The sequence below is a fragment of the Phoxinus phoxinus genome (assembly GCF_949152265.1).
Source record: "Phoxinus phoxinus genome assembly, chromosome: 25".
Classification (NCBI taxonomy): Eukaryota; Metazoa; Chordata; class Actinopteri; order Cypriniformes; family Leuciscidae; genus Phoxinus; species Phoxinus phoxinus.
In genome coordinates this window covers 1,115,887-1,129,829 of record NC_136900.1, presented here as the reverse complement: position 1 = coordinate 1,129,829, position 13,943 = coordinate 1,115,887, and the positions used below count along the sequence as shown (strand labels likewise).

The 13,943-nt window shown below is 43.0% G+C and overlaps 1 protein-coding gene across 2 annotated transcripts; it reads right to left on the bottom strand.

Moving 5' to 3' along the window:
- Positions 1-4,427: 4,427 nt before the first annotated feature.
- Positions 4,428-13,713, bottom strand: trim44 (tripartite motif containing 44). Of its 2 annotated transcripts, XM_079604407.1 has the most exons (7): positions 13,238-13,678; positions 10,119-10,631; positions 9,825-9,902; positions 8,204-8,518; positions 6,441-6,460; positions 6,018-6,166; positions 4,428-5,740 (listed from the first exon to the last, which is right to left on the bottom strand). In XM_079604407.1, the coding sequence occupies exons 2-7, from the start codon at positions 10,578-10,580 to the stop codon at positions 5,586-5,588; spliced, it is 1,179 nt and encodes a 392-aa protein (XP_079460533.1). In that variant the 5' UTR covers positions 10,581-10,631; positions 13,238-13,678; the 3' UTR covers positions 4,428-5,585. The 2 variants fall into 2 exon arrangements, with proteins under 2 accessions (XP_079460533.1, XP_079460534.1); XM_079604408.1 differs by lacking the exon at positions 6,018-6,166 and having other exon boundaries at positions 4,493-5,740; positions 13,238-13,713.
- Positions 13,714-13,943: the final 230 nt, after the last annotated feature.

Below are 13,943 nucleotides of genomic sequence, written 5' to 3'. Positions count from 1 at the left end.
CTCAGGCTTTCTTTCATACGCTAAGCCACTCCCATTTTGGCGGGCTGTGACGTCACGCCAGGAGCTCAGTGTTAGGCTGCAGCAGTTGCCGCGGAGCAGGCAATGAGCGCGCGAGATAGCCCGCTCTAGGTCTGACTGCTGCTGCACTGCGTTGACAATGTAAAAAATTTTAAGGATACATTTTTGGCTTCAATATCTCGAGCAAAGAGACTTTACCCGGTGCGTACTTTCAGTACGCAGTACTCGTTCCCTCTTCTAGAGAGAACCGAGGTTACGTTAGGTAACCGAGTACGTTTCCTGACATGACAGGGTGTGTGCGCATACGAGAGGCAGAAAGCCAGACTCGTGAGCTGGTCCGCTACTGCAACAACCTTTCCTTATTGTTTGTATATAACTGCTGACTCAATAAAACGTGATTTTAGTTGGGTCTGTTTGTCTGTCTTTAATTTTGCAGTGTTACTGTGATATATGTATGAATTATCATGTTAGGCTAGTAATGTAATTGCCAATGTTAGCAGGGCAGCATTTACTGGACAGCCCGAATTTGCTTTGATACAAGTTACATTAAAGGGCACCTATTATGACATTTAAAATGTTCCTAATGTTGTTGTGGGAGTCCCCAACAACAGTTTTACATGCATGCAATGACAAAAAACACTTTTGTTGTCGTATAATATGCATTTATTTTTACCTGATTTGCTCACCGTCTCCCAAATGATTCGTTCATCGACTAATTTTTCCAAACCCCTCCTTTGCGCGACGCTAATCTGCGTTGATTGGTCAGATGACCCAGTCAGTTGTGATTGGTATACTCTGTGCAGAGATTGTGCGAGCATAGCCCAGAGTTCATATTGTAAAAGCACAATCAGTCTTTGTTTGCATTAGCCCGATGCATAAACATAACGTTAAAAAAAAATAATAAAAAAATGCAGCTACGTTACGAGGTATTAATCTATTCTTTAAGACAACTCCGAAAACAACGACAAACACTTCACATATCTCAATACAATTGTCATTGAAGACCTAGAAGCTAAACGGTGCTTACACAACAAACAAAATAATAATTAAGCATGCTACATAAAACATAAAAGCAACAATTATTAATAACACTTACAGGTTGTGATACGGAGGAGGAAGCTGATGCAAATACACTTGGAACTGAACCTTCCTTCAATATCAGCCGGCTCGCGAATCCAAGTTTGATTGCATTTAAGTTGGTAAAGCAATCGTCTTCAAAATGGCGCGAGCAAAGCACAAGGCTCGGACTATACTTCTGTGGTATAGTTATATGAATTGTAGCCACTTAGTCTTCAAATGATCCTCCTTGGGCAGATGAAAAAAGTTGGCTTTTGAGCCGCACTTCAGAACACAGCGTCTCGTCGCCATGACGTATTCAAGTTTTCCCTGGCCTTGGAGCGCAATAAGTGGGCGTATCGTATTCAAATAACATGACAAGTTGACGTCATCTAGTCAGAGAAAAAGCTTCGGTCTTCTAACGATTCATAAAAATGACTCCGAGTCGACTCTTACTTTTGAAAGACAATAACTTTATATACGGTGCACTTTCATATTTCAAACTTTGCAGGATGTTTTTGTTCACTTAGATCTATGTTACACACTACATGAAAGGTAAAATTCAAAATTCCATAATAGTTGCCCTTTAAGCTTGTGTAAGTTACTTTACGACCTGCCACATTTCATGACTGCACACCTGCACACATACACGAAATATTGTACCGTAAATCAAAGATTTGACCATGGATTATGTGGGAATAAGTGCCGATTATATTAAAAAACGTACTCTCAGCAATGGTCAGAACTTGCCAGATCCCTACGCAATACATGACGATCTGTGGATTGTGGATGACAAGAAATGGCCAGCAATTGAATGTCCTGATATATACAACTATCTAATTCAGACACCAAGTGTGTATACTAGAGAAAAATATACTAGTTTTTTTTTGTGGCAAAAACATGCTTCCCCCTAGGTATGTTAAACATCAGGCACCCAGCACTGGCTCTGTAGGTATAATTAACCACGCAACAACTCCATTTTGACTAACAGACAACACTGCCAATACTAGCCAACTACACGAAACACGTATTTTTCTGCCTCTTGGTTGCGTGCGCAAGCAGTGATGACGTTGCCGAGAAATCCATGTATATAAATGTAACGAATTATTATAACAAATTTTTGAACAAACAGTGAACAATTAAATTTTTAGTAACGAATCTTACAAGATTAATAAATGCTTTGAAAAATATACTGAACAAAATTCTAAATGCAACACTTTTGTTTTTGCCCCCATTTTTCATGGGCTGCACTCTGGGATCTTTTACTGTATTGCGGGGGTCCGAAAACAGGGGCCCGTTCGCTCAACACCCAAGTGAAGTGAACACCCCTGTACCTGGGCGGGTGCCAGAGGAACTGAATCGTATAGCCGAGTCTAATGGTACGGAGGAGCCAGCTGGACAGACTGGGAAGCGCTTTCCAGGCTTCCACAAACTGAGCCAGGGGGACCAGGGGCACCACAGATGTACCCAGGGTGGGGCAGCGAGGTGGAAGACAGGGACCCGTCTCGGAAGGCCCGAAGCAAGGTCTGAGTGTGCGGTGCAACAACTACCTGTCTCCACAGGTCGGCAGGGGGTGTGTAAGAAGGCATTATTGGGTCCTCGAACCGCACCTGTCTGCCGGCTGGCGATACAAGAGGAGGCTGAGGGTGTCAAAGCTTTACAGGGTCGCACACCACCAGTCTGGCCCCCTTGGGACCCAGGAACTGAGGAATTTGCTCTTTTTTTGAAAATGTGGACTCCGGAGAGCGAAACTGAAAGAAAACAAAGATTCTCCACCCGGCCCTGGTGCGGTCACCATCTCCCGAAGAGCTCGTTCCTCCATCCCTGGGTAGCCCGTCTTAAGGCCGCTTGAGCTTGCGCTTGCCACGGGGCCTAGCAGTGGCTGAGACGTGCTGGGCGGTCTGCCTGCGGCCGGCTCCACACTGAGGCCTGGGTGGAGGCTGCTGCAGTGTCTTAGTGGAAGCGGAGGCAGCGGCAGGGGGGAGTCCCTCGGTGACGAGCAGGCGGAGGATTTACCACCGGCAGACGGGTGTGGGCAGCAGCGGACCGCAGCAACGCCATGGCATGCAGGGAGGAAGCGGCTTGCCCACAGGCTCTGTAAGCCTTGCCTGTGAGAACGGACGAGAACTTACAGGCCTTTAATGGGAGACCCGGATCACCCTTCCAAGAGGTAGCGGTCGTTGGACACAACTGCATCGCGACAGACCGTTCCCCTGGAGGGATAGCCACGTATCCCTTAGCCCATCCTCCATCAAGGGTAGTGAGGGGGGAGGAGGTACTCAGCCAGTTTCGGGCAGAAAAAGGTGCCGTCCACGACCTCCTCATGCACTTCGGGAAAGAATGGCACTGGGGCAGCACGGCCCGCCCTGAGAAACCAATCATCCAACCGAGACGGTTCGAGACACAGTGGAAGGTTCCATGCAAACCCGACCGTCTCGGTGGCCTGTTCTAGCATAGCAGACATTTCTGGATCCGGCTCAGGCAGCGCTACTCTCCCAGAAGGAGGTAACGCAGCTGAGTCGTCATCTCCAGAGTCCAGCTACCCTTCCGATGCAGCGATCGACATCCTGTCCTCAGGAGGAGCTCCGAATTAAATGACTGGTCGGTCCACTACAGAGGGACCAGCTTGTTCGATCGGAAGCTCCACCGGTGTGACAGAGGAGAGAGGGGCCCACGGGACTAGTTACCGGGTGAGGAAGCCCTCACAGTAATCCTCAGATCACCCATCCCACACGGCGCAGTAGCTCTCTTCTAGGGTTGGCCAAAAGGGGTGCTAGAGCGTGGCATAGGAATGGGTACTCCACCCTGACGGATGTATGCGAATTCCAGAAGAAGCACCGACACACTCGCTCGTTGAAAACACTCAACACTCTTCAGAGACATTGACAACGATCAGCGGATCTCGCACGCCAATGTGCATTAGCTCGTTTTATCAATACTTGAAGATGACTCGAAGCATGATTCCAATCAGTACAGTACGTCCGACTCACGTTGAACGTGACCGAACTGAAAGGGAACTGAATCTTTCCAGACTGCTTTTTCTGAGTTTAACTCACATTCATGGACCCCATAAGTGAGCAATAGTTAAAATCTCTTGTTAGCCAAACATTTTACTGATACAGAGGTCACTGTATTCCTAATGTCAAAGACCATATGGGGTTTACGTAAATTATATTACTTATTTTCAAGTAACACACTTTTATACAAGATATAAAAATATTTTACACAAAATATTCAAATAAGTAACACAAGTTACTTTGTTTTCCCATGTATTGACTGACAGCTCTCCTGTCCCCATGAGAGAATCGTAAGTGCAGTATTTAATCTCGCTTTATTAACCAATGTCTACTAACCTGCTGACCTTCGATGATCCAAATCAACTTCAAATAAGCAAAAATGATAAATAAGACTCAAATAAGACTTTAGATAAACATCACATTTGAGTGTAAGTTTTTATTATTATTATAGCAAAAGTAAGAGTGTTAAACTTTCTTCTCCTGCATCCTGTTCTTCTGTGGTCCAGAATGGCAGAACCGAGACGTTTGTTTGAGCGGCAGGGCTGTACAGCTGTGAATTTGCGTTTCCTTCAGTCTGAGGCTTATTCATTTCCCCTTTGGTGTGACCTGGCCTTTACATTTGCTGCCAAAAATAGAACTTTTTTTCTTATTAAAAAACAAGCAAGCCAAGGTGAGAAAAAGTAATGCATAAGTAACATAGTGCATTACTTTCCACAAAAAGCAACGAAATAAAATAAACATAAAAAAGTAACTAAAACTTTTAGGAAGTAACGCAGTATTCAGGAATTCATTACTTATAAAAGTAACTTTCCCCAACACTGACCATTATCAAATATATAACCTCATGTTTTCCCAAAGCAAAGCATTGTTTAGTTATCAAAAAGAGATCTACTAATTCAGAAAAATGCTAAGAGAACTGAAAAAAAAGCTAAATATATATTTAAAACGAGTGAGGAAAATGTACACAAGCCGATTCCAGACCCAACATATTGATATCCAAACACAAGAAATGGTTTTCCAGCAGGTTACAAACAGGGTTGAAATATATTGGTATACTGGGAATCAGTGACCGAGGCGAGGAAAATGTACATTTCATTCTGATAAAGAAAAGGTAGCCAACAAATGAACTAGAAACAATGCATCAAACAATGAACAGCTAGACCAAATATGTAATCCTCTACGCTATCCTCTCGAATAGAATCAAAGTATAGCATGATGATGTGAAGGTAAGAGACTGTATTTCATGAATCAAACTATCAAACCAGTGTGGAATCTAACAAAAAAGAATTTTTTTTCTTTAAAAAAAAATTAAATAAAAAAATACAAATCAGTTGAATGTAGTGTTTCTGCTTTCTTCCTGTCTTTCCAGGAATTCCATTTTGTTTTATTAACTTTGTTTTATAAAAAGAAAGAAATTGGTTCAAGACAAAACAACTTTGAAATAAGCGGTTAAGACTAAAGAAATATGATATGCACAGTTACATTCAGCGATAGTCAAAGTTTTTCATCCCGATAAGTTTGGTATGAAGGGAGAAAGACAGAGAAGCCGACGGAATGGCCATTAGTTTTAGGGTGTATGTCCAATATGTGCATCTCCCCTCTCTTCATCTCCTGAAGCATCTTCCGCATCCCTCCTCTGATTGGCTGCTCTGTAAGAGGAAGGAAGACTCATGAATTATACATTTACATTCAAACATTGACCAAATACTGAATCCCGCACAGGAATTTAAAACTTGGAGGTCACAAAATCCCAATTAAATATACAGAAGTAATAGTGACACAGGGCACTGTTTTAAAAGTGGTACATCTACGCTTTTACCAGATGCACACTTTTATCAGATTTTATAATCTAGATGTTGATTTGTGGGTGCCACATAATGCCGTTATTATACAAGTCATGGATTCATGTGGGGAACCGGGACTGACTTATCGGATTGTCAATCCTGTGGACTCTGATGAGATAATAGTATGCAGTCTTATACACTGCCTGTGTCTCCTCTGTTGCCAAGCCGTTCTGACTCCCTGAGAAAATCCTCTTCTCTGGAGTGGGAAGTATCTCTGGTGTTCCCCAGGATCTGGAGGGGAAGTTCTGAGTACATCATTTGAGAAACTAAAATTTGGGACCTCAGTATTTCTTAAAGCCTGCATCCAGCCCCGGCCACATCCACTGTAACTGTCGTCAATCACTCCACAGTTAGTATGCAACCAAATAATGTTCAGCTATTGGTATATTGTAAACAAACCACGGCTATTTACAATCAGCATCAAGGACCAGTTTATTATTTAAAATAGTAATTAATAAGAGTACCTGGCAGTTACTGAAACAACAGATCATTTCAAATCCCTTACCTTAGTCTCAAATCAGGAATCTGAAAAACAGAGCAAAGAAAAGAAGTTATTCATTTGAAATCTCTGTTCTTCTGCTATATCATACACCTGCGTGTCACGACTGTCAGTGGCTGTGAGACTAGTAGAGCTGCCTTCAATAATCAAAATATATATATATATCAGTTCTGCAATCATGATGACGTGTTGACAGTTTCCAAAGTATGGTAGTGTTATAGTTGGCATACAGTATATCTCCATACAGAAGCTTTAGGTCATGCCCATCGTGTGATAGAACATGTCAGCCCTTATCTAAAACCTTACTTTCTCAAGGACTTCTTGATTTCAACCAGTGGTTTCTGGAGAGACTGTTACCGTTGGTTGCTTGCTACACTTACATTTATCCATTCAGCAGATGCTTTTATAAAAACTGACTTACAAACACAGGCAGATCTGTTTGATTAAACTCTGCAGGACAGTGAATCCCCAGGACCAGAGTTGCCCCTCTCTCTACTTGAGCCAACATTATTTCTTAGTCCCACAGTGGCAGGTTTCATGAGTAACTAGTTGTGCAGGATAATCTACCAATTACTGAAATATTTGTCAGGAAGTGCAGAAGGATGTTAGAAGCCCAAATGCTGTGATCTTTACTGCAGATAGCTGTAGATGGACAGATAAGTAACAACAGCAGTCAATAGCCACATTTCCTCCGGAATTACCAGGAACAATTTGTCCCAGGAACTTTTTCCCCCAAGACCTGTTTCTTTCTGCGTTTCCACCACAGTCTTAAGTACCGCGAAGATTAGGCAAATTCGTCGGGTGATGTAGGACTGCATGCACCGCAACATGGTGGTTGAAATTAAATGCTGCGTGGAGTCAACCAATCAAAATGTGGCATGAACTCCACCAATCAGCATGTTCAGTGCCCAAGTCCCACCGCCGAAAGTTCCTGAACTTTGGTTCTCGCAAGCAGGGACTTTCTGAGCGGGAAATATTTACACAGAACTTAATTTAGACCCTGGTTCCTGCGGTGGAAACACACGAGTGCCACCCCAAAGTCCCTAGTTCCTGGGGAAAGTTACTGCGGGGGAAACACACGAGTGCCACTCCAAAGTCCCTAGTACCTGGGGAAAGTTCCTGCGGTGGAAGCACGAGTACCACCCCAAAGTCCCTAGTTCCTGGGGAAAGTTTCTGCGGTGGAAACACACGAGTACCACCCCAAAGTCCCTAGTTCCTGGAGAAAGTTACTGCGGCGGAAACACACCGAGTACAATCCCAAAGTCCCTATTTCCTGGGGAAAGTTCCTCCGATAGAAACGCGGCTAATGAATGAATCCAGCAATGGATGGTACTGGTAGAAACAGAAAGCTGAAATCGTCTATGCCTTCAATCTTAAGGACTTAGTGACTAAAACAACCACCAGTTAGACTGCAAAGCAAACCTCTTTGACCACCTCATCAGGCAATATGGGATGGACCTTATAGACAATAAATGATTGCTTTCACAGTTTTATCAATGTCCTTTAACATTACAATGCATTGACTGTCAAATATGTCTGCTGCGATTCCATATCTGAAATGTGATTTGTTCTTGCGCTCCTGTAGCTCATACCTTGAATGCAATGTAAGTTGCTTTGGATAAAAGCATATGCCAAATGTGTAAAAGTATTATAAATGTACTTATCTTAGTTAACCAGCCCCAAACCTCTTCATGGATTATTACTGTGTTTTTCTTCTTCTTCAGTGAAGCTTCTTTGAAATAATGTGCGATGTGAGAAGCTTGACTAACCAGTGGTCTGGGCTCCAGCAGAGCTTCAGGTGCCGGTGCTGGTCCGGTGGCCAACAGCGGGGCGAGGGACATCGGCGCCACCCCGTCCTGCTCCATCTGATCCAGGTCGCTCAGCTGCTGTGTGATGGAGTCCATCTCCTCCTGAAGCTTCTCCGTGTGGACACTGATCTCAGAGATCTTCTCGGCGGCCTGGGCAGTGAGGAAAGCCTCCTTCAGATCCACCAGGTGCAGGACACGCCACTCCTCCAGCCGAACCAGCCGGTGCAGCTCGTCAAACTGATCGTTCACAAACCGCTCCAGCTCTTCCACACCCATCTATCAACAGCCAAGCAGTAGAGGTTTGCTATAGAGTATATTGGTTTGTGTGAGTACACTTTGTTCAGTTTTAATAAATGTATGATAATTTGGTGTAGTAACAAGTCAAATTTTTATTTGGAGTGCAAAGACAACTACAGGATTGAAAAATAATGCTTTCTCCCAAGGATTATTGTTCAGTTATAAAACTGTCTGTTCCTGATTCAGACAAGCTTGTTCATGCATTCATAACCACAGGACTAGATCATTATATTTATTACTGGCTGGATGTAGTCTCCAAAACACATTGCAGTTCGTTTAAAACACAGCAGCTGAGGTACTGAGATTTCAAGGTAAATCCTTTCCCTAATTGACTCCTAAATATCTCTGTCCATATCATTTGCTTTGCCTTCTTCTACCACCAGTAGCAGCAGTTGGTTGTATTGCATTCACCTGCCATATTTTTCAGTTATGAAACATGCTTTCTGTTCCTAATACAGAAATGCTAGGTCATACATTGACCTCAAGACTATTACTATAACCGTCCTATCGTTTGGTTGAAAATCCAGCAGCTAGTGTCTTTACCTGATCCAGAAGATTCGATCGTATAAGCCCAACTTTATTATTGACACATTGGCTACATGTTATTCTTCGATTATGAAATACTGCTACTTTCACCATTCACACTGACCCCTTATTTACAATGTTGACGCCTGCGGCGCATTACGGCTCCAACGAGGTTTTGCTCCGTCCTCCACCCGGTGCCAACACACACCAGGAGCGTTTCAGAAGCGACTGGATGCGCGAGACCACATGATTTGCATGTCCCATGTAGGTTTTCTTGATTTTTCGTGTTTTTTCTTGATTTGTGGGGTTTTACCATGGTTAAGTTGGCTATATTGTTATGTTTTGCCCGGTTTAACTGTTTTTATAGCTGTGTTTATTGCTCCTACTTTGTTATGCTGCAGCCTACTGACAAAGTTAATACACTTAAAAGTCCCGTTATGAATGACAAGGATAAAATATTTGTGTGTTTTAGTCTTTTAAAATACATTGTCAATTATCTTGTATCTATATTTCACACACAGTGCCTGTGAGCAGGAGGAGAACACTGGCTTTTGGACACGGCGTCCGTCAAAAAAAAGACTAGGCACCTACAGTAGAGGTTGCACACGACGGCAGTCCAGAGTCAGAGTCTCTGAAATGCTCTTTTAATGATGGAATTCATCTGGAGTAAAGACATCTATATTTTTTTGCTCAATATTTCTTTATTCCAGCAACAGCATGTGTGGAAGCTTGAGGCAATAATGTGATGAGCGTGACTCACGTCTGGGCTGATCCACTTGTTCTTGATCCGGTCTGATATTTCCTGCGTGCGCTCCAGCAGGTCGATGCCTTCTCTGCTCTGAAACACAAACAAACCATGAACATGTCGACACTGCTGTCCACTGTCTCTCTGAGGGCATCGGCTCCCTCTGCTGGCCTGTCTTCAACACTGACTCATTCCCTGCACACTTGTGCTCGGCTTCTTCAATAAACAAACCGGTCTTCAATTTGAGGATTTTTTTGTTTGTTTCGATACTTTTTTTATTTTATTTACTGAGTGTGTGTGTTCACTGACCTTCTGCCACATGTAGGCCTCTCTGAGAGTGATAATCTCATGTTCTCTGTGATCTCCCTGCACAGCACACACCACACAGATGACCCGCTGGTCTTGTTTACAGTAGAGCGAACCCTCCTGATCATGTTCTTTACATTTCAGCCTCTCCACTGTCACAGTTTCTCTCTTCCCTGCTCCGGTGTGGCTCTGAAGCTCATGCGGTGCGGAGGCTCCCTGTGCTGCGCTGTCGGGCGGCGGGCACACACACTCCGGCTGCGGCTCGGGTGCGCAGTACGCCTGCAGTGGGTGGCCAGTGCTCAGGGAATGCTGGTCTGCATGGCTGCTGCAGAAGGCGAAGCGACAGCGAGTGCAAACCCACACCGCTGGCTGAGGCTCGTCCGGTTCACACGCGTCGCATGTGCCGTCCATCTGCGGCAGGTCCTCCTCCTTCAGACAGCTCCTGACTCCTCCTAAGGCATCCATGACCGTCAGGGGGAGACGCTAACCGGATGATAGGGAGTTCTGGGTGGAAGCCTAAAAATGGGCAAAATTGCATTTAAATGATTAGCATTAATGCCAAGTTTACACTGCACGGTTTCCATGAGCTCACAAAGTTATGTACAGTACAGAGTAATATATGTTTAATGTAAACAAGACCATCCAGTCACTGCCCCGTCTCGGAAAACAAACATTTACCTTTCATTTATCTTTAAAGGGGATAAAACTGAAAAGCTAAAAGCAATTGAAAATTAGCTGATGACTGAAAAAAGACTGGCCATAGAGTCTGGAGCGGTCAACAGTCTGGATTTCATGTCATTAGCCATTTTGCATCGTAGAAACTTGAAAGGAACGAGACTGATTTTAGTGGGCAGTATTACAGATTTAATTCAGTGCTTACTGCACTTTTCCATACAATCCTAACACAGTTAAATCACTTTAGTAACATATCTACTTCATTCTCTGGGTTGTGTTAGTTTTCTCCATTATCATTAAAGCTAGAGTAGGTAATGTTGGAGAGCTAGCCAGATTTGAAAGTGGCACCTCTTCTAAGCTCCGCCCCCTCCTGTCAGTGCTCCGTCCAAAGCTACGCCCCCCCCCACAAACATGAACGCGCATCCACATTTGGAGTCAGCTGCATGTACCTACCAGTGATGCGCGGGTTGATCCAAAATGAGTGGGTGCCTGCGGTTACCCGCGGTTACGAGTCATCCAAAAACATTTTTTATGATATTCGGGTCGCGGTCGGTCGGGTCGTTTACCTTTGTAATTTATATAGTACTAGACACAATGTTCTATGAAATACATAGGTCTACACTTTATTGGCTGAATGCGCGAGGATGACGCACGAGCTCAGTCGGAGATGACAGCGGGAAATCCTTATTTACCTTTTGAATGTTGAGCGTTATTAACTTTTGAATAAAAGCTGACGCGGGACAAAATGCCCGATTTCCCAACGCGTTGAACTGAGCAATGCCATTGTGCCATTTTAATAGGCAACTTTTAAACGCATGTCAGTTTTATGTAGCCTATTTTCTGAGAGGGCGCGGGGGGGATTTTTGTTGGGAAAGTCGGGGGAGAGACGCACACGTCGATTAGACTGGATAAACACATGCAGCATCTTAATTGTTAAGAAAATGAAACGAAATAAATGAATAAATCAAGCCTTTATTACAAAACACTAGGCTATATCATAAAGCATTCTGAAAAATGTGCACCCCTAGTTCCTCCGTCTATGGCCCATGACGCGATGAGCATTTACTATAGCTAGGCTACTTTTAAAAACGCGGGTCAGGAAGCGGGTCGGGTACAATATTTTCTTCTTTTTTTTTTTCGGTCCGAGTTGCGGGCGGGTTAGTTGAAAACGTCGGTCGGGTGCGGGTTGTTTATACATTGACCCGCGCATCACTGCTGTGCACGCAGTGGTGCTCGGGCACGAGACATTAAGGCATCTGATTGGTTCTTTACATTCGCACCGAATGGCAGTGATTGGTCAGAGTTTTTACTGTCCTACAGCTGCTACAGAGGTCAGATTTTTTTCATTCCTTTTTCTGAACACATAATGTATTGACTACTATCAGAATAGAAGGACCATTTCACCCAGTATAAAAAAAAATGTTTCTGAACAGGATTACCAACCCTAGCTTTAAAAGGAGTTTTTTTTTTCTCGCCTCTGTCACTTTTGCCAAAAAAACTGACCTTTTTATGCAAATTAAGATCTGTATACAAACCCTTAATAAATCAATATTAATATCAAAATATGAATTACTAAACTTTTTAATTAATTATATTTGTATGTTATTAATTATAATTGATATACCGTATAAAAATATATAAAATAAGCTTACAGATTATATCATGTTATAATAAAATAATATGTTATCATAAAAGCCTTTAAAATTACAAAATGTGTGTTGTTGTGGACCTATACAAATGACAAACTATTTAAATTCACTTGCATTGACTCTTGCAGAGATGTGAATCTGTCTCATATTCACAGTCGCTGTAAACATCACAGGTCCATGTGCACATGTTGTTTCTAAAGCAATCATAACCTCAGGATCAAACCTTGAGTTGATAGAGATGGTTTATAGCTGAATATGTTGAATTGCAAGTTGCTTGGATCTGTTTGGTTAAGTCAACTCAGAACTAACCCTGTCAGACAGGCTTCAGAAAAACAACAACATGCAGGTTAGCCATGTAGCATACACACACACACACACACACACACACACACACACACACACACACACACTGCTCAAACATTTGTGGTCAGCAAGACTTTTTTTTTTACAAAGAAACTACTGCTTTTATTCAGCACAATAGCTGTTAGGACTTTGTACTTTGTTAGGCAAGGTAATAAAGTCCCAGGATCGACTCGCTGAAGTCAGTTAGCAGATGCTATTATCCAAAGCAACTTCTCATTCCCCTATACCAACCTGAGGACAGTAGAGTCTTGCTGAAACACACAATGAGGAAGTTCAGGAGTCACAACCATTCAACAACGCTCCGGATCCTCACACAGAGGATTACACAAAAGGCTTCCCGCTCCTAACATCTAGCTTCAGCGGGTTTCTCTCCAGCTCACAGCATGAGAAGGAAAGCTATTGTCTTCTGTTCTCTTCATGTATCCTCAGTCTTACCTCTGTCTTTCTGGAGTGGACAGTTTCCTTTGTCTCTGCTGCAGACGTATGATCCGCTGTGATGCTGCTGCTGATTTATTCTCTTTCCCCGTTTGTTTTGTTAGTTTTACTTCTATTCTTTCTGACTGGCCTGTTTTCACAGAGCTGTAACACAATACATGTTGATCTCAGACTTCTGCTGCTACTCACACTGCCTGCACTTCCTTGTTTTGCTTTGGGTTTTTTCTTTTTTAACTACTTCCTGTTTCTCCAAAACAAGCTGAAAGACAGAGACCAGCAACAGCAGACGGGGGAGGACAAAAACCATGGAAGGACACTCGGATCCCTAAATATTTGTTGTTATTTAGTTGATTTAATGTTGGATTAATGTTGTTTTAATTACAAAATGGTTGCTTCTCTCTCTCTCTCTCTCTCTCTCTCTCTCTCTCTCTCACTCACTGCTGGGAGTAGGCGGAGCATTGTGAGTGTGAGCCGTCAGTGGACAGTACTTCATGTTGTGCTTTCAAGTCACCATGAAATAAATAAAAAAAGAATTCTAGGTTTTTTTTGTTTTTCATGGAATATTGCAGTATTTCGTATAAATGATTTATCAGTGCACTTCATTATTTATTGTGTTAAATTCATGTTTCTGACTTTTCTGACAACTTCCCCTCCCCCCAGAAGCGTACACTCATTTATTAGGCACAACAGGGAAGACATTTATTTG

Coding starts and splice junctions, on each gene's coding strand:
- trim44 (XM_079604407.1), bottom strand. CDS start 10,580: ATGGATGCCTTAGGAGGAGTCAGGAGCTGTCTGAAGGAGGAGGACCTG. Junction 6,461..8,203: donor TGCTGGAGCCCAGACCACTG/GTTAGTCAAGCT, acceptor TCTGTTTTTCAG/ATTCCTGATTTGAGACTAAG. Junction 5,741..6,017: donor CAGGATTGACAATCCGATAA/GTCAGTCCCGGT, acceptor TTCCTCTTACAG/AGCAGCCAATCAGAGGAGGG.